This window comes from Elephas maximus, chromosome 13, assembly GCF_024166365.1.
Source record: "Elephas maximus indicus isolate mEleMax1 chromosome 13, mEleMax1 primary haplotype, whole genome shotgun sequence".
In the NCBI taxonomy this organism is placed as follows: domain Eukaryota; kingdom Metazoa; phylum Chordata; class Mammalia; order Proboscidea; family Elephantidae; genus Elephas; species Elephas maximus.
In genome coordinates, this window is record NC_064831.1 from 66716231 (window position 1) to 66733991 (window position 17761).

The 17761-nt window shown below is 38.8% G+C and overlaps 1 protein-coding gene across 13 annotated transcripts in view; it reads left to right on the forward strand.

The window, feature by feature from the left end:
- SCAPER (S-phase cyclin A associated protein in the ER) overlaps window positions 1–17761 on the forward strand; it is a 495697-nt gene that overhangs the window by 60916 nt on the left and 417020 nt on the right. For 9 of the 13 annotated variants that reach the window (XM_049852841.1, XM_049852843.1, XM_049852837.1 and 6 more), the window contains one exon: window positions 3893–4093. In XM_049852841.1, the coding sequence (XP_049708798.1) occupies window positions 3893–4093 (201 nt within the window). Of the gene's footprint in view, window positions 1–3892; window positions 4094–14964; window positions 17214–17761 lie in introns of those variants that run through there. The other 4 variants (XM_049852838.1, XM_049852840.1, XM_049852848.1 and 1 more) reach the window with 3 other exon arrangements.

Here is a 17761-nt window from a genome sequence, read left to right on the forward strand (position 1 = left end):
CTTCTAGTAAGAAGTTTCAGGTTTGTGTTTTGAATTTACCTCTTTATATCAGTAAACTGCATACTCATGTTTTTGCTGGAATGGTTCTGTGGTAGTGTATAAAGCTATAGAATATAGTTTTGTATTTTCAGAGTCTGCCTAAGTAAAGAAAGAATAGGTCGTGTTATTTTATTTGATGAGTCTATTTTGTGATTGGTTGTCCAAGAGTAAAACTCAGACTCTGGAAAATTCAAATTAAAGAGATTTATTGAGAGTACAAACAAATTGGGGAGACAGTGAATCCTACTGGTAGACTGCTCCATCGAGGCATGGAGTGACAAGGGTTTATGAAGGTAAAAACTACAGGCAGCTGGGGTGCATCTAAAGCTATTTTCATTGGTTAGAGTTGCTGCAGGCAGCTGGGCTGCAGAGAGGTTACAGCTAAAACATTTCTGATTGGTTGACACTTGAGTTGGTTAGAGCAAAGGCATGACAAATTATGATAAGGGTAAGGGGGTCATAATAACGTTTTTAGAGGGAGTCGGGGGGGGATATCTTCTGAGAATTGGCTGATCACTAATGTCACATGTTTCCTGGAGCGTTAGATCATTTAGACACCTGCAGCCTGAGTTAAACTAGGTTACTTTAGAGAAATTGTCAAGGGAGCAAAAACAGGAGTTAGATCTGCATTATACAGGAGATTCTGCTAAAATATAAACGCAAAGAGTTTGTTGAAGGAATAGAACAACTGCAAGTGGAAAAACTCTGTTGGAATGCTTAAGGGAAGAAAAAGGGTTTTGATACAGAAAAGCCATAAGTATGTCTCTATTTAACATCACCTTACTCTAACCATATCTTTCTACATATTTAAGCTTAACCACAATTTGTTCTCTTTCTGTGACACCTGTACAAGCAAGGCAAGCAAAACCACATTTCAGAAAGAGAGCAGTGGTGCCTCTTAAAAATTTCCACTTCATCTGTACTAAAGCAGAAGTAGAATTTAGGGATATATGGATGAAGATGGAGTCCCTCTTTCTCCCGTAACATGAGTCCAGCCTAGGCCAAGAGCCCTTTTATGTTTTGTTTTGGATTATTCACTTTATCATGACTTCCTTTTGATCAGGAATTTGATTGGATATCCTTTGATCACTATTGTCTTCTGTACGGACTTACTTTCCTTGAATTGGTTCGTTGGTTGCCTATTTATGATAGTTCATTAAGGCCCCAGATACTACCCTTAAGGGGGTTAGCTGGGCACTTTTTGTTTATTGTTTCCTTGCCATATGTGAGGTCTGATCTTCAGGGTGAGCTGGTCTCATGTCACCCACAAAGGAGTAACCTGTCTTATGCAAGGGCTTTGGTGGCTTTGTGGGTGGCTGCTTACCATTCTAAGCCACTTAAGACCCTGGATGCTATCCAACAAATGATAGGGCTCAGATGTCACCAGATGGATAGCTGAGTACTACTGAAGATGTCTTCACCGTGCTATCTAAATTTTAGAGGGCCGATTGGGAGGAAGGCCAAGTTAAAAGAAAGGAGAAAACAGTTGATCTAGGTAAGGACCCAAGTTAGGAAGCAGATGAGTCTATAGGAGTCACAGTAGTTTCTTCAAAGACATGATACACTGTCTGTTAGTGGGGGTGAAAGTTTCGGTACAGAACTGGGTGATGCAAGAAAAAGAAAAACAAAAAACACTTGACGAGGCAAAAGAAAATGACAGCAAAAAGGAGTATAACTAGCCAAGATTTTACCAGAGAGCTAACCCAAGATTTCATGTTGGGTAACCAACTGAAAATGTCAAACCAATCATTAGAGCTGCTGGTATCTTCTGTATGGAGTTAGGTAGCTTTCTGGCAAATTTTCTTGATGCCTTGTTCTACTTTTCCAGTAGTATTTATCTAGGTGCAACAAGAGGAGTTAACAATGGCACATACTCCACCTTTTTGCACTAACAAAGTCAAGGGCCATTCTGTTGTGCAAAATTATTTTAGCTAAAGACAGCAGGGATTCTTCTTGTACTGCAAGGTTATCTGCATTGTCATTAACTAGCTGTTCCATAGAAGCTGACATGTTTTGGAGACCTCTCTCATAATTGAGCTACTCCGACAAAGGAGAAGAATGATCTAAGAAATCTGTACCCAAAGCCAGGGTATTTTTTTATTGAGTTGTACCATCCTTGATGAAAACAAACAGATACACCCATTGCTGTTGAGTCTGTTAATTCCCCTGTGATTCCTGACTAAGCTATTTAAATCATTAGTGCAGTGTTTGCTTTCATCATAAGAATAAATGTCTAAAGGAACTCCTAGAAGGCCTAGGGTACATTGGCCCTTCATGCTCCATCCGTCTAAACGAGGTAATGCCCAAGCATAAAGTTAATTGCTTGGTTTTGGTTTCTTTTCTGTGGTATAATTTGATCTTCTACATAAAAATAAATGTTCATAAGGAGTACAAATTATGCCTTTCCTGGTATGGGTGTCTGGGATGGGAACATTTTGATCGGCTTGTTTGAGTTAGTGTTCAATTAGAGAATTATCATAAATGTACAATGGTCCCATCTTCAGTGTTTTTTTAAGTCTAATGCAAAAAGGAACTTTTGAACTACCATTTCTTAGGCAATGAGGAAAGTCATAGTATCTAGGAATTTCTCTGTGGGTGGAACCCCCATAATTCAGCTTGCTAAATAAGGCCACCACTTCAAATGCATCTCATAGTGCATGTTAAGGTTAAGAGTTGGGTCAAATTGAAGCGTGGCACTTAAAGTTTGGCTGTTAATCCAAAGGGATGCCGCAGTTTGACACGAATGGCTTGCTTAAAGATGATATTAAGGTTAATGGTAGCTTGGGGTACAGAACTGTAGTTTAGTACAGGGAATGCTAATGGATCTACATTTTCATGTACAGCTGTTGGGGTGGGATGGCTGATCCAACATTCGGTCATGTTACCAGCACTGGCTACTGTTGGTGCTAACCTCACAAAAGTGTTATCTTTCCATGTGCTAGTTGAAATCATCAAGGACAGAAAAATGAAACTTAAGAATTTCATAGTATAAAACTTGGTTACCAAGTAAGGAAACCTAATTGATACAACAAAACTAACTGAAAGGCAGTAAATATTATTTAAAGAGTAAATTACTTCAATAACTTGCATAAAAAACCAGGGGTTTAGGTGCACAAGGAAACAATAAAATGTTAAAGCAAGGTATAATACCAAAATGATATGGTAAGACAATAAAAAGCAGAATGATTATAACTGCGAAGCAGATTGCAAAAATATCAGTTGTCTGATATTTTTGAACATCATGAGAATGAGTACTAATGCAATTCGTTTAAGCAAAGCCCAGCTTGGTTAGGAGCCATGTATTATATACATGGATGGGAAGAGCAATTACCTTTATCACTGGTGTTTGGTTTTATTCTTTCAGTATTCTTTTCTAGTAAATTGTTTCCTATCTACATGTTAATTTTTACTCTTAGCAGAAAAATGGTCTAAGATAAGATTAAGTAACTGAATATTATTATATATGGTTTTTCTAAATGAAAAGAATATATAAATAATTTCAAAATGTTAGAATTGGTATTTATTACTTGCGAATGTATATAAGTGTGTCTTATATGTGTTGCAGTAAATCTGGAGGGACTTTAGTGCTTCTTTTTTAGCTAAGGGTCTGTCACTATTGAAGTCATCCTAATCTTCAGTAAAATGTGCCTGAACTAACAATTGATCTTATGAACCGCCCCTTTTGTTTAAGGTGAGAAGCTTTGTTTTGATGAATTCAGTGTGATATAATATAAGCTGGAAGGAAGAATGTCTTGTTTGAAAGTACTTATGTTGAGAAAAATGTGCTTTATAAAAAAATCCAATCCCTTGAGGGTTTTTTATTTATATTTTTTCATGTTTTATTTTATTCCAGCAGAACACTGCAGTAGACTGTAAAATAACGTTGTCTGCAGCTGGAGATAAACACTTTGATAAAAGTCCCACTAAAACAAGGCATCCTCGGAAAATTGATCTAAGAGCTCGATACTGGGCATTTCTTTTTGACAATCTTCGTCGAGCAGTTGATGAAATCTATGTAACTTGTGAATCAGATCAGAGTGTGGTGGAATGTAAGGTAAGAGTTTCTTTGAGCCTTGAAATCCATTTTAAGTCAAATTTTCCAATTTTTGCTACACTTGAGTTATTTACCATACTTTTACTAGTGTTAATAAATTCTCTATACTTTTTATGTCATTACCTCCTGTAGAAACTGCTTTTGATCAGGATGCTGAGGTCAGCACTATGTTTCAGACTTTTCTTGAAGGGTCGTCCTGTTTTTTTTTTTTTTTTAATTACCTAATTATGTGCTTTTATATTCAGTGAAAGATATGATGGAATGCTGTCTTTATTCATCTTGATACATAGCACTGGACAAGGAACCGAAGGGATGTGTATGTATAATTATAGTTATATTGTCTTAGTTAACTAGTGCTGCTGTAACAGAAATACCACAAGTGGATGGCTTTAACAAAGAGAAGTTTATTTCCTCACAGTAAAGTAGGCTAAAAGTCCAAATTCGGGGTGTCAGCCCCAGGACAAGGGTTTCTCTTTCTGTTGGCCTTCTCACCAACGTTCCCCCGGACTAGGAGCTTCTCCTTAAAGGGACTATGAGTCCAAAAGACGCACTCTGCTCCCAGCACTGCTTTCTTGGTGGTGTGAGGTCTGCCTCTTTGCTTGCTTCCCTTTCCTTTTATCTCTCATAAGATAAAAGGTAGTTCAGGCCACGCTCCAGGGAAATTCTCTTTACATTGGATCAGGGATGTGGCCTTAGTATGGGTGTTAGAATCTTACCCTAATCCTCTTTAACATAAAATTACAATCACAAAATGGAGGACAATCACACAATACTGGGAATCATGGCCTAACCAAGTTGACACATATTTTTAGGGGACACAGTTCAATCCATGACATATACGTATATGTATACCAAATCCCTTGCTGTTGAGTCAATTCCAACTCATAGCGACCCTATAGGACAGATTAGAACTGTTCCATAGGGTTTCCAGGGAGCAGCTGGTGGACTTGAAATGCTGACCTTTTGGTTAGTAGCTGAGCTCTTTCACCACTGAGCCACCAGGGCTCCCTGTATGTATACACACATTTATGTAATTATTTTTTAAATGTCTTTTATCTACATTCTCCATTGGTGCTGTAGGTGGCCCTAGTGAGATTTTCACGTTCTTTGGTTTCATGTTTAATGTCTTTAACTGGACGTTACTCTCTTTCCATAGAGATAGTTATCACTCTCCTAATTCACTCTGGTCAGGGAAAAGTGAGATTGATTGCCAACCATAAACAGTCTTGGGTGGGATTGCGATGTCATTGTAAGGTGTGTTTTCTAATTTTAGATAACCTTGTGTTTGAAATACGATATTAAACAGACATAGCATAGCCTGTCTCTGAAATTTCACTGAAAAGTCTGACCTTTTAGTAAATACTAATTGTATACTATGCTACTTTCTACTGAATAAAATTATTTTGAGACTAACCAGAGTGGTATATCTTCATAGAAATATTAAAGAGGTGACTTCTGTTTCTACATTGAACATGGTTCAGAACCCTGGAAATGATTATTTACCCTTTGAAATATGTAAAAGTTCACAGAAATCTTACATACTGAGACAGCGGTTGCATTTCCTTTTGAACTGGAACCAGCCAAATTAGGTTTAGACTACAGTTTTCAGAATGAACAGGAATTGAAATCATCCAAATTCATGGTTTGGTTGTCACAGTTATTATTGTTATTATCAGCATGTAAAAACTTTTTTTGTTTTAAGAAAAACTTTTTGCTTTTTAAAATAATTTTTATTGTGCTTTAAGTGAAAGTTTACAAATCAAGTCAGTCTCTCACATATAAACCTTATATACACCTTACTACATACTCCCACTTACTCTCCGCCTAATGAGTCAGCCCCCTCCCTCCTTTCAGTCTCCTTTCGTGACCGTTTTGCCAGTTTCTAACCCCCTGTACCCTCCCATCTCCCCTCTAGACAGGAGATGCCAATGTAGTCTCAAGTGTCCACCTAATACAAGTAGCTCACTCCTCATCAGCATCTCTCTCCAGCCCGTTGTCCAGTCTGATCCATGTCTGATGAGTTGTCTTCAGGAATGGTTCCTGTCCTGGGCCAACAGGGGGTTTGGGGACCATGACTGTTGGGATTCTTCTAGTCTTAGTCAGACCATTAAGTCGGGTCTTTTTATGAGAATTTGGGGCTTGCATCCCACTGTTTTCCTGCTCCCTCAGGGGTTCTCTGTTGTGTTCCCTGTCAGGGCAGTCATCGGTTGTAGCCAGGCACCATCTAGTTCTTCTGGTCTCAGGATGATGTAGTCTCTAGTCCATGTGCCCCTTTCTGTCTCTTGGGTTCATAATTGCCTTGTGACCTTGGTGTTCTTCATTCTCCTTTGATCCAGGTGGGTTGAGACTCATTGATGCATCTTAGATGGCCGGTTGTTAGCATTTAAGACTCCAGACGCCACACTTCAAAGTGGGATGCAGAATGTTTTCTGAATAGATTTTATTATGCCAGTTAACTTAGATGTCCCCTGAAGCCGTAGTCCCCAAACCCCCGCCCTTGCTCTGCTGACCTTCAAAGCATTCAGTTTATTCAGGAAACTTCTTTGCTTTTGGTCCAGTCCAGTTGAGCTGACCTTCCCTATATTGAGTGTTGTCCTTCCCTTCACCTAAAGTAGTTCTCATATACTATCTAATCAGTAAATAACCCTCTCCCACCCCCTCCCTCCCCCCTTTCATAACCTCAAAAGAATGTGTTCTTCTCAGTTTAAACTATTTCTCAAGATCTTATAATAGTGGTCTTATACAATATTTGTCCTTTTGCATCTGACTAATTTCACTCAGCATAATGCCTTCCAGGTTTCTCCATATTGTGAAATGTTTCACAGATTCCTCACTGTTCTTTATCGATGCGTAGTATTCCATTGTGTGAATATACCATAATTTATTTATCCATTCATCCGTTGATGGACACCTTGGTTGCTGCCATCTTTTTGCTATTGTAAACAGTGCTGCAATGAACATGGGTGTGGATATATCTGTTCGTGTAAAGGCTCTTATTTCTCTAGGATATATTCTGAGGAGTGGGATTTCTGGGTTCTATGATAGTTCTATTTCTAACTTTTTAAGGAAACGCCAGATAGATTTCCAAAGTGGTTGTACCATTTTACATTCCCACCAGCAGTGTATAAGAGTTCCAATCTCTCCACAGCCTCTCCAACTTTTATTATTTTGTGTTTTTTTGGATTAATGCCAGCCTTGTTGGAGTGAGATGGAATGTCATTGTAGTTTTAATTTGCATTTCTCTAATGGCTAACGATCAAGAGCATTTTCTCATGTATCTGTTAGCCACCTAAATATCTTCTTTAGTGAAGTACATGTTCATATCCTTTGCCCAATTTTTAATTGGGTTGTTTGTCTTTTTGTGGTTGAGTTTAAACAGAATCATATAGATTTTAGAGATCAGGCGTTGGTCGGAAATATCATAGCTGAGAATTTTTTTCCAATCTGTAGATGGTCTTTACTCTTTCGGTGAGGTCAAGAAAAACATTTTTAAGCAAAATCAGATCCTTGGAGTATAATGATTAGCTTGTTATGGTAGAAACTGCTACTGGGCTTAATTTGGGGTTAAAGTTTCTTCTGTAAAGTGAGCATGCAGGAAAATCTCTGGGTCAGCCTTGTGGAATCCTCGAGATTGTGGCTAAAAGTAGAAAAAGACTGGTTGAAGAAATGAATCTTATTTGTAAAATGTGTACTTCTTCATAGCTGAGAAACTGGCCAATTGCAGTCTTGTCTCTGTGGTGACGAGAAATGATTGTACCTGTCTCTGCCACGGCATTTCCAGCAAGTCAAAATTGGTATAACGCAGTGTGGCTTTTATTTCTGCCTCTCTCACTCATTCAACCAAAGATGTGTGAAAGCTTAGTTGCAGAAGTTTGGTGTATAAGTTGTAATTAGAAGGATAGAGAAGGTTTTGACAGAGTTGGTGGAGTAGAAAATGTTCTCCTTTCTTTGTACTATGCCGAAATGCTAAAAGACTTATGCTGAAATATAAAATTGGGAGCTTAAAATTTATTTTTATACTAAACTCTCCCCTTCACCATCTCCAGGACTCACAGGTGGAAATGCAGAAAGATTTAGCAATTGGTCCAGGCACATTCCAGGCACATATTTAGAGTTCCTTTTTGTTTCTCTATTCTCTTCTCTATTCCAGTCATCAAAGCACTTCCATCCATTGTCTCATTTGGCGATTACTTTCGTGAGATATATAACCCAGGGAAATTTCCTCGTTTTGCAGGTTGATTCAACCCTTGTTTTGAGGATGCACTGACAGGATTTATCACTACTTTATTTTAGCCTTAGTTAAATGATCACAGTTTAGTTCTGTGCCTCATCTGTAAAATGTAGTGACACCTGCATTATGTAACTCACATGGTACGAGTAACGTGATAATGGAAAGTACCTTTCCTGTTTGCCTAGAATTGCTGACCAGAGCCCACCTCTTTGATCAAAAGAGGCTAAATTCCTCATTTTTTGAGATTGAAGAAGTGCCTGTTATGACATCAGCTACTTCACTGCATCCCTTGCCAAGACGTGGCACTCTAGCCAACTATAACCTTTACCTCTACACTTCCCCGGTCCCTTATAAGGTGGGCAAGAGGGTAAGCTAGGGGGAGATTGATTTTTTTTTTCACTTTTTTTTTTTTATTGTGCTTTAACTGAAAGTTTACAAATCAAATCAGTCTCTCATACAAAAACTTTATATACATCTTGCTTATGTACTCCTAGTTGCTCCCTAATGAGATAGCACACTCCTCCTCTCCCCCTGTATTCCCTGTGTCCATTCAGCCAGCTACTGTCTCCCTCTGCCTTCTCATCTTGCCTCCAGATATAGACCAGTCTAGTCTTTGTCTGAAGAGTTGGCTTCGGGAATGGGTTCAGTTCTGGGCTAACAGAGAGTCCGGGGGCCATGTCTTCCGGGGTCTCTCCAGTCTCAGTCAGACCATTAAGTCTGGTCATTTTACTAGAATTTGAGTTCTGCACCCTGTTTTTCTCCTGCTGCATCAAGGACTCTGTCATGTTCCCTGTCAGGGTGGTCTTTGGTGGTAGCCAGGCACCATCTAGTTCTTCTGGTCTCTGACTGATGGAGTTTCTGGTTTATATAGCTCTTTCTGCCTCTTGGGCTCATATTTTCCTTGTGTCTTTGGTGTTCTTCATTCCCTTTTGCTCCAGGCACGTTGGGACCAATTGATACATCTTAGATGGACACCCCAGACGCCACTCACCAAAGTGGGATGCAGAACATTTTCTTAATAAACTTTATTTAGGCCAGTTGACCTAAATGTCCCCTGAAACCATGGTCTCCAGACCTCTGCCCCTGCTACTAAGTCCCTCAAAGTGTTTGGTTGTGTTCAGGAAACTTCGTAACTTTTGGTTTAGTCCAGTTGTGCTGACTTCCCCTGTATTGTGTGTTGTCCTTTCCTTCACCTAAGATAATTCTCATCTACTACCTAGTTAGTGAATATCCCTCTCCCTCTTGCTCCACTCTCATAACCATCAAAGAATGTTTTCTTCTGTGTTTAAACCATTTCTTGAGTTCTTATAATAGTAGTCTCAATTTTTCTCCTTTTGCAACTCACTAATTTCACTCAGCATATAACGCCTTCCAGATTCATCCATGTTCTGAGATGTTTTGCAGATTCATCCTTGTTCTTTATTGTTGCATAATATTCCATTGTGTGAATATACAATAATTTGTTTATGCATTCATTGGTCGATGGGCAACTAGGTTGTTTCTGTCGTTTTGTTATTGTAAACAGTGATGTAGTGAATGTGAGTGCATGAATCTATTCATGTGAGGGCTCTTATTTTTCTAGGATACATTCCAAGGAGTGGGATTGCTGGATTGTATGGTAGTTCTGTTTCTAGCTTTTTAAGGAAGCACCAAATCCATTTCCAAAGTGGTTGTACCATTTTACATACACACCAGCAGTGTGTATGTGTTCCAGTCTCTCTACAACCTCTCCAACATTTTTTATTTTGTGTTTTTTGGATTAATGCTAGCCTTGTTGGAGTGAGATGGTATCTCATTGTAGTTTTGATTTGCATTTCACTAACGGCTAATGATTGTGAGCATTTCTCATGTATCTGGTAGCCGCCTGAATGTCTTCTTTGATGAAGTGCCTGCTCATATCCTTTGCCCATTTTTTAATTGAGTTATTTGTCTTTTTATTGTTGAGGTTTTGCAGCATCTTGTAGATTTTAGAGATTAGATGTTGGTCGGATTTGTTGTAGCCAAAATTTTTTTCCCAGTCTGTAGGTTATCTTTTTACTCTTTTGATGAATGTGTTTGACTTTTAGGAACTCTAAATAGTCTAGTTTCTCTTCTGGTGTTTGTGCATTGTTAGTAATGTTTTGTATTCTGTTTATGCCACGTATTAGGGCTCCTAGCATTGTCCCTGTTTTTCTTCCATGATCTTTATAGTTTTAGATTTTATATTTATGTCTTTGATTCATTTTGAGTTTTCATGCATGGTGTGAAATACGGGTCTTGTTTTCATTTTTTTGGCAGATGGTTATCCAGTTATGCCAGCACTGTTTATTAAAGAGACTTTGGGACTTTGTCAAATATTAGCTGTTCATAAGTGGATGAATTGACCTCTGGATTCTCAATTCTTTTGCATGGGATTATGTATCTGTTGTTGTACCAGTACCATGCTGTTTTGACTACCATGGTGGTATGATAGGTTCTAAAATCGGGTCGTGTGAGGCCTCCTACTTTGTTGTGTGCTCCAGTGATGCTTTACTTATCAGGGACCACTTCTCTTTCCATATGAAGTTGGTGATTTGTTTCTCCGTCTCTTTAAAAAATGACATTGGAGTTTGGATTGGGATTGCATTTTATCTGTAGATCACATTGGGAAGAATAGACATTTTCAAAATGTTGAGTCTTCCTATCCATGAGCAAGGTATGTTTTTTGCACTTATGTAGGTCTCTTTTGGTTTCTTGCAGTAGCGTCTTGTAGTTTTCTTTGTGTATGTCTTTTTCGTCTCTGGTTAGATTTATCCCTAAATATTTTATCTTCTTGGGGCTAGTGTAAACGACATTGATTTGATTTCGTCTTTGAAGTTCTCTTTGTTGGTGTAGGGGAATCCAAGTGATTTTTGTATGTTTGTCTTGTATCCTGATACTTTGCTGAACTTTTCTGTTAGTTCCAGTATTTTTCTTGTGGATTCTTTGGGGTTTCCTGTGTATAAGATCGTATCAGCTGCAAATATAGATACTTTTACTTCTTCCTTACCAATTTGACTGCCTTTTATTTCTTTTTCTAGCCTAATTTCTCTGGATAGGACCTCCAGCACAATGTTGAATGAGAATGGTGATAAAAGGCATCCTTGTCCTGTTCCCATTCTCGAGGGGAATGCTTTCAAACTCTCTCCATTTGGGATGAAGTTGGCTCTTGGCTTTGTATAAATGCTCTTTATTATGGTGAGGAATTTCCCTTCTATTCCTATTTTGCTGGTAGTTTTTATCATGAATGTGTATTGAACTTTGTCAAATGCCATTTCTACATCAATTGATAAGATCATGTGTTCCTTTTGTTTTATTTATGTGAGGGACTGCGTTGATTGTTTTTCTTTCTTTTTTATTGTACTTTATATTTATTTATTTTTTCCTTAATTTTTTTTGTAATTTTCATCGTGCTTTAAGTGTAAGTTTACAAATCAAGTCAGTCTCTCACACAAAAACTTATATACACCTTACTAAAACCTGTAAAACCATACTCCCAATTACTCTCCCTCTAATGAGACAGCCCACTCTTTCCCTCCACTCTTTCTTTTTGTGTCCATTTCCCCAGCTTCTAACCCCCTCTACCCTCTCATCTCCCCTCCAGGCAGGAGATGCCAACATAGACTCAAGTGTCCACCTGATCCAAGAAGTTCACTCCTCACCAACATCCCTCTCCTACCCATTGTCCAGTCCAATCTATGTCTGAAGAGATGGTTTCGGGAAAGGCTCCTGTCCTGGGCCAACAGAAGGTCTGGGAGCCATGACCACGGGGGTCCTTCTAGTCTCAGTCAGACCATTAAGTCTGGTCCTTTTATGAGAATTTGGCGTCTGCATCCCACTGCTCTCCTGCTCCCTCAGGGATTCTCTGTTGTATTCCCTGTCAGCGCAGTCATCGGTTGTAGCCGGGCACCATCTAGACATTTTTATAATGTTAAGCCTTCCTATCCATGAGCAAGGTATTTTTTTTCTAGTTATGTACGTCTTACTTGGTTTCTTGCAGAAGTGTCTTGTAGTTTTCTTTGTATAAGCCTTTTACATCTCCGGTAAGATTTATTGCTAAGTTTTTTATCTTCTTGGGGGCTACTGTACATGGTATTGATTTGGTGATTTCCTCTTCGATGTTCTTTTTGTTGGTGTAGAGGAATCCAACTGATTTTTGTATGTTTATCTTGTATCCCGATACTCTGCTGAACTCTTTTATTAGTTTCCGTAGTTTCCTTGAGGATTCCTTAGGGTTTTCTTTGTATAAGATCATGTCATCTGCAAACAGATAATTTTACTTCTTCCTTGCCAATCAGGATGCCCTTTATTTCTTTATCTAGCCTAATTGCTTTGACTAGGACGTCCAGCACAATGTTGAATGAAAGCGGTGATAAAGGGCATCCTTGTCTTGTTCCTGTTCTCAGGGGGAATGCTTTTAGGCTCTCTCCATTTAGGATGATGTTTGCTGTTGACTTTGTATAAATGCCCTTTATTATGGTGAGGAATTTTCCTTCTATTCCTGTATTGCTGAGAGCTTTTATCATGAATGGGTGTTGAACTTTGTCAAATGCCTTTACTGTATCAATTGATAAAATCATGTGATTCTTCTGTTTTATTTATGAGATGGATTACTTTAATTGTTTTTCTAATGTGGAACCATCCCTGCATACCTGGTATGAATCCCACTTGGTCGCGGTGAATTATTTTTTTGATATGGTGTTGAATTCTATTGGCTAGAATTTTGTTGAGGATTTCTGCATCTAAGTTCATGAGGGATATAGGTCTGTAGTTTTCTTTTTTTGTGGAGTCTTTACCTGGTTTTGGTATCAGGGATATGCTGGCTTCATGGAATGAATTTGGTAGTATTCTGTCCTTTTCTATGCACTGAAATACCTTTAGTAGTAGTGGTGTTAACTCTTCTCTGAAAGTTTGGTAGAACTCTGCAGTGACGCCGTCTGGGCCAGGGCTTTTTTTTTTGTTGGGAGTTTTTTGATTACCTTTTCAATCTCTTCTTTTGTTATGGGTCTGTTTAGTTGTTCTGTTTCTGTTTGTGTTAGTTTAGGTAGGTAATGTGTTTCCAGAAAATCTTTCTTCTATGTTTTCAAATTTGTTAGAGTACAGTTTTTCATAGTAATCTGATATGATTTTAATTTCAGTTGGGTCTGTTATAAAATCGCCTATTTCATTTCTTATTTGGGTTATTTGCTTTCACTCCTGTTTTTCTTTTGTCAGTTTGGCCAACGGTTTATCAATTTTGTTGATTTTTTCAAAGAAGGAGCTTTTGGTCTTGATAATTCTTTCAATTGTTTTTCTGTTTTCTATTTCATTTAGTTCAGCTCTAATTTTTATTGTTTGTTTTCTTCTGGTGCCTGAATGTTTCTTTTGTTGCTCTCTTTCTGTTTGTTCAAGTTGTAGGGATAATTGTTTGATTTTGGCCCTTTATTCTTTTTGTATATGTGCATTTATTGGTATAAGTTGACTTCTGACCACTGCTTTCGCTGCGTCCCAAAGGTTCTGATAGAAAGTATTTTCATTGTCATTGGATTCTCTGAATTTCTTTATTCCATACTTAATGCCTTGTATAATCCAGTCTTTTTTGAGCAGTGTATTGTTCAGTTTCCAAGTGTTTGATTTCTTTCCCTGTTTTTTCTGGTATTGATTTCTACTTTTATGGCTTCATGGTCAGAGTAGATGCTTTGTAATATTTCAGTGTTTTGGATTCTGCTAAGGCTTGCTTTATGACCTATTATGTGGTCTATTCTAGAGAATGTTTCATGTGCACTAGAAAAGAGAGTATACTTGGTTTCTGTTGGGTGGAGTGTTCTGTATATGTGTATGAGGTCAAGTTGGTTGGTTGTGGCATTTAGATCTTCCGTGTCTTTATTGAGCTTCTTTCTGGATGTCCTGTCCTACACTGAAAGTGGTGTGTTGAAGTCTCCTACTATTATTGTGGAGCTGTCTCTCTGACTTTTCAATGCTGGTAGAGTTTGTTTTATGTATCTTGCAGCCCTGTCATTGGGTGCATAAATATTTAATATGGTTATATCTACTTGGTGTACTGTCCCTTTAATCATTGTATAGTATCCTTCCTTATCCTTTGTGGTAGATTTTACTTTAAAGTCTTTTTTTTTCAGAAATTAATATTGCCACTCCTGCTGTGTTTTGATTTTTGTTTGCACGGTATGTATTTTTTTCCATCCTTTGAGTTTTAGTTTGTGTGTCTAAGTCTGAGGTGTGTCTCTTGTAGGCACCATATAGACGGATCTTGTTTTTTAATCCATTCTGCCACTTTCTGTCTCTTTATTGGTGCATTTAGTCTGTTTACATTCAGCATAATTATGGCTAGGTATGAATTTAGTGCTATCATTTTGATGTCTTTTTTTGTGTGTTGTTGACAGTTTCTTTTTGCCACTTAATTTTATGCACTGAGTAGATTATGTATTGTCCCTTCCTCTTATTTGTTATTGTTGATTTTGTTTCTGCTGAGTCTGTGTCTTTTTCTTGTGTTTTATATTGAGTAGGGTAGTTTGTCTCCTTTGTGGTTACCTTATCATTTATCCCTGTTTTTAAAAGTTAAACCTAACTTTTATTTATTTGTATCGCCGTATCTTCCTCTCCATATGGAAGGTGTATTATTACATTTCTTAGTCCCTCTTTATTGTTTTAATGTTGTCTTCTTTTATATAATAACATCGCTGTTACCCTGTTTTCAGCTTTTTTTTTTTATAATCTGGCTTTGTTTTTTGATTTCCCTGTCTGGGTTGACTTCTGGTTGCTCTGCCCAGTTTTCTAGTCTTTAGTTGATATCTGATATTATTGATTTTCTAACCAAAGAACTCCCTTTAGTGTTTCTTATAGTTTTGGTTTGGTTTTTATGAATTCCCTAAACTTCTGTTTATCTTGAAATGTCTGAATATCACCTTCATATTTAAGAGACAGTTTTGCTGGATATATGATTCTTGGCTGGCAATTTTTATCCTTCAATTTTTTAAATATGTCATCCCATTGCCCTCTTGCCCGCATGGTTTCTGCCGAGTAGTCCGAGCTTATTCTTACTGGATCTCCTTTGTAGGTGACTTTTCGTTTATCTCTAGCTGCTCTTAAAGTCTCTCTTTATCTTTGGTTTTGGCAAGCTTGATTATAATATGTCTTGGTGACTTTTCAGATCTACCTTATGTGGAGTTTGATGAGCATCTTGGATAGATATCTTCTTATCTTTCACGATATCAGGGAAGTTTTCTACCAACAAATGTTCAGCAATTTTCTCTGTATTTTCTGTTATCCCTGCCTGTTCTGGTACTCCAATCACTCGTAGGTTATTTCTCTTGATAGAGTCCCATATGATTCTTAAGGGTTTTTTTTATTTCTTTTAATTCTTTTATCTGATTTTTCTTCAAATATATTAGTGCCAAGCGATTTATCTTCAAGTTCAGAAATTCTGGCTTCTACTTGCTCAGTTCTTCCAGTTCTTCTCCTCTGACTTACTGTTGAGTTTCCTAATTCTGTAATTTTTTTGTTAATCTTCTGAATTTCTTATTGCTATCTGTCTATGCATTTTTCCAGCTTATGAAATTTTTCATTATGTTCCTCAGTAATCTTTCTGATTTCTTCATTTGCTCTATCTGTGTGTTCATTGTCTTGTTCTGCGTATTGCCTCATTTCCTTCCTGATGCCTTGAAGGGTTCTGCATATTAAACTTTTGTATTCTGCCTCTGGTAATTCTGGGAATGCACTTTAGATTCATCTAGAGGACCCTGGATTCTTTGTTTTGAAAGCTTGTTGAGGTGATCAGGGTATGTTTCTTTATGTGACTGGATATTGCCTGTTGTCTTCAAGCCATCTATAAGTTATTGTATTAGTTTATGCTTGCTTACTGTGTCATAGCTTCTTGCTTTGTTTTGATACACCCAAATGGGCAGCTTGAATGAGGTAGGTGGATTATTTTTGCCTTTGGAGCTCTGGCTTCCTGTCCCCAGCTGGCTAGAGCTGTTATCAGGTATGTCAGTCTAGGAGTCCATTCACGTTTCTTGTGTGAATTCAGCTCAGGTGTCCAGGTAGCTCGTCATCAAGTGTGTGGCATAGGCTCTGTCCTACAATCTTAGAGGGGCAGGGGTGATTGGTGTATGTACTGGTATCTGATTGCAACAGGGGGTCATGCTCTGAACAAGGCAGGGGGCTGAAAACCTACCCCCGAGTGCCTCTGAGGAGAGCGTGTCCCTGTTCCCTAGAGCTTGCAGGTGGGTGGGTTCTGCAGAGGGATCATGGATGCCCAAAGTTTTTCATTGTAAGGATTGGGAGGTCCCAGTTATCCTTGGACCCCTGTTGTGGGTGGCTGGGTGACCTGAGTGGAGCTACCAGTCTTTAGGTTCCTGATGTGGGTAGGCGAGGACCTTGTTTAAAAGGCAAAGTAGTGTCAAACATCAAACACCCACCTTTTCACTGCACAGCTGAAATGGTTGGAGTATGCCAACAAGGGACTAGTCTTCCGAAATAGGCCCCCACAGGTCCATGAAGAAGGGAAGGGTGCTGTATGTCCACGGACCCTTTATGCTGGGACAGGAGCTGCTTTCGTCCTGAGCTCCCCCAGTAAGTGAAGTTGGCAAATTATCTTTTTCTCTAAATGCAATTTTTTTTCCTTTTCCAATGCTGGGAGGATGGCTCTAGGTGCTCAACAGTGCCTATCTCAGGCCCAGGGAATTCAGACGCTGAAGCTGGCTTGGGGGTGGGGTGGCACGGTAAAATATATGCAAGTACTTAGCTTTTGCTGAGAGCGCCGTTTTTCTCAGGTTCTGGAGGTGTGAGTAGGCTGTGCGGCTGTCTGCTCCTCCCTGAGGAAACTGCCGCCGAACGCTAGTACCAGCCTGCCACGGACACTCCGGGAATGGTGCTTGAGGGCTCCTCATGATTCAGGTGCAGTAACTCCTGTCCGCTTGTGAATGTTCTCTTCCTCCCCTGCCCATTAGTTCATTTTCTAAGCTTGCCTTTAAAACTTAGGGCTCCCAGCTTGTCACAGATATACTCATTTCACTTGTTTCTTTGGGTCTTTGTTGTAAAGAGGGCTCGCTGGAAGCCTGTCTATTCCACCATCTTGGCTCTGCCTCCCCTTTTAATGTACTTTAGATGAGGGTTTGCAGAACAAACTAGCTTCTCATTAAACAGTTAGTACACATATTGTTTTATGACACTGGTTAACAACCCCACGACATGACAACACTCTCCCTTCTGAACCTTGGTTTCGCTATTACCAGCTCCCCTGTCCCCTCCTGCTTTCAAGTCCTTGCTCCTGGGATGATGTGCCCCTTTAGTTTCATTTTGTTTTATGGGTCTGTGTAATGTTTGGATGAAGGGTAAACCTTAGGAGTGACTTCATTACTGAGGTAAAAGCGTGTCCAGGAGCCATACTCTCAGGTCTCTCCAGTGTCTGTCAGACCAGTAAGTCTGGTCTTTTTTGGGGAGTT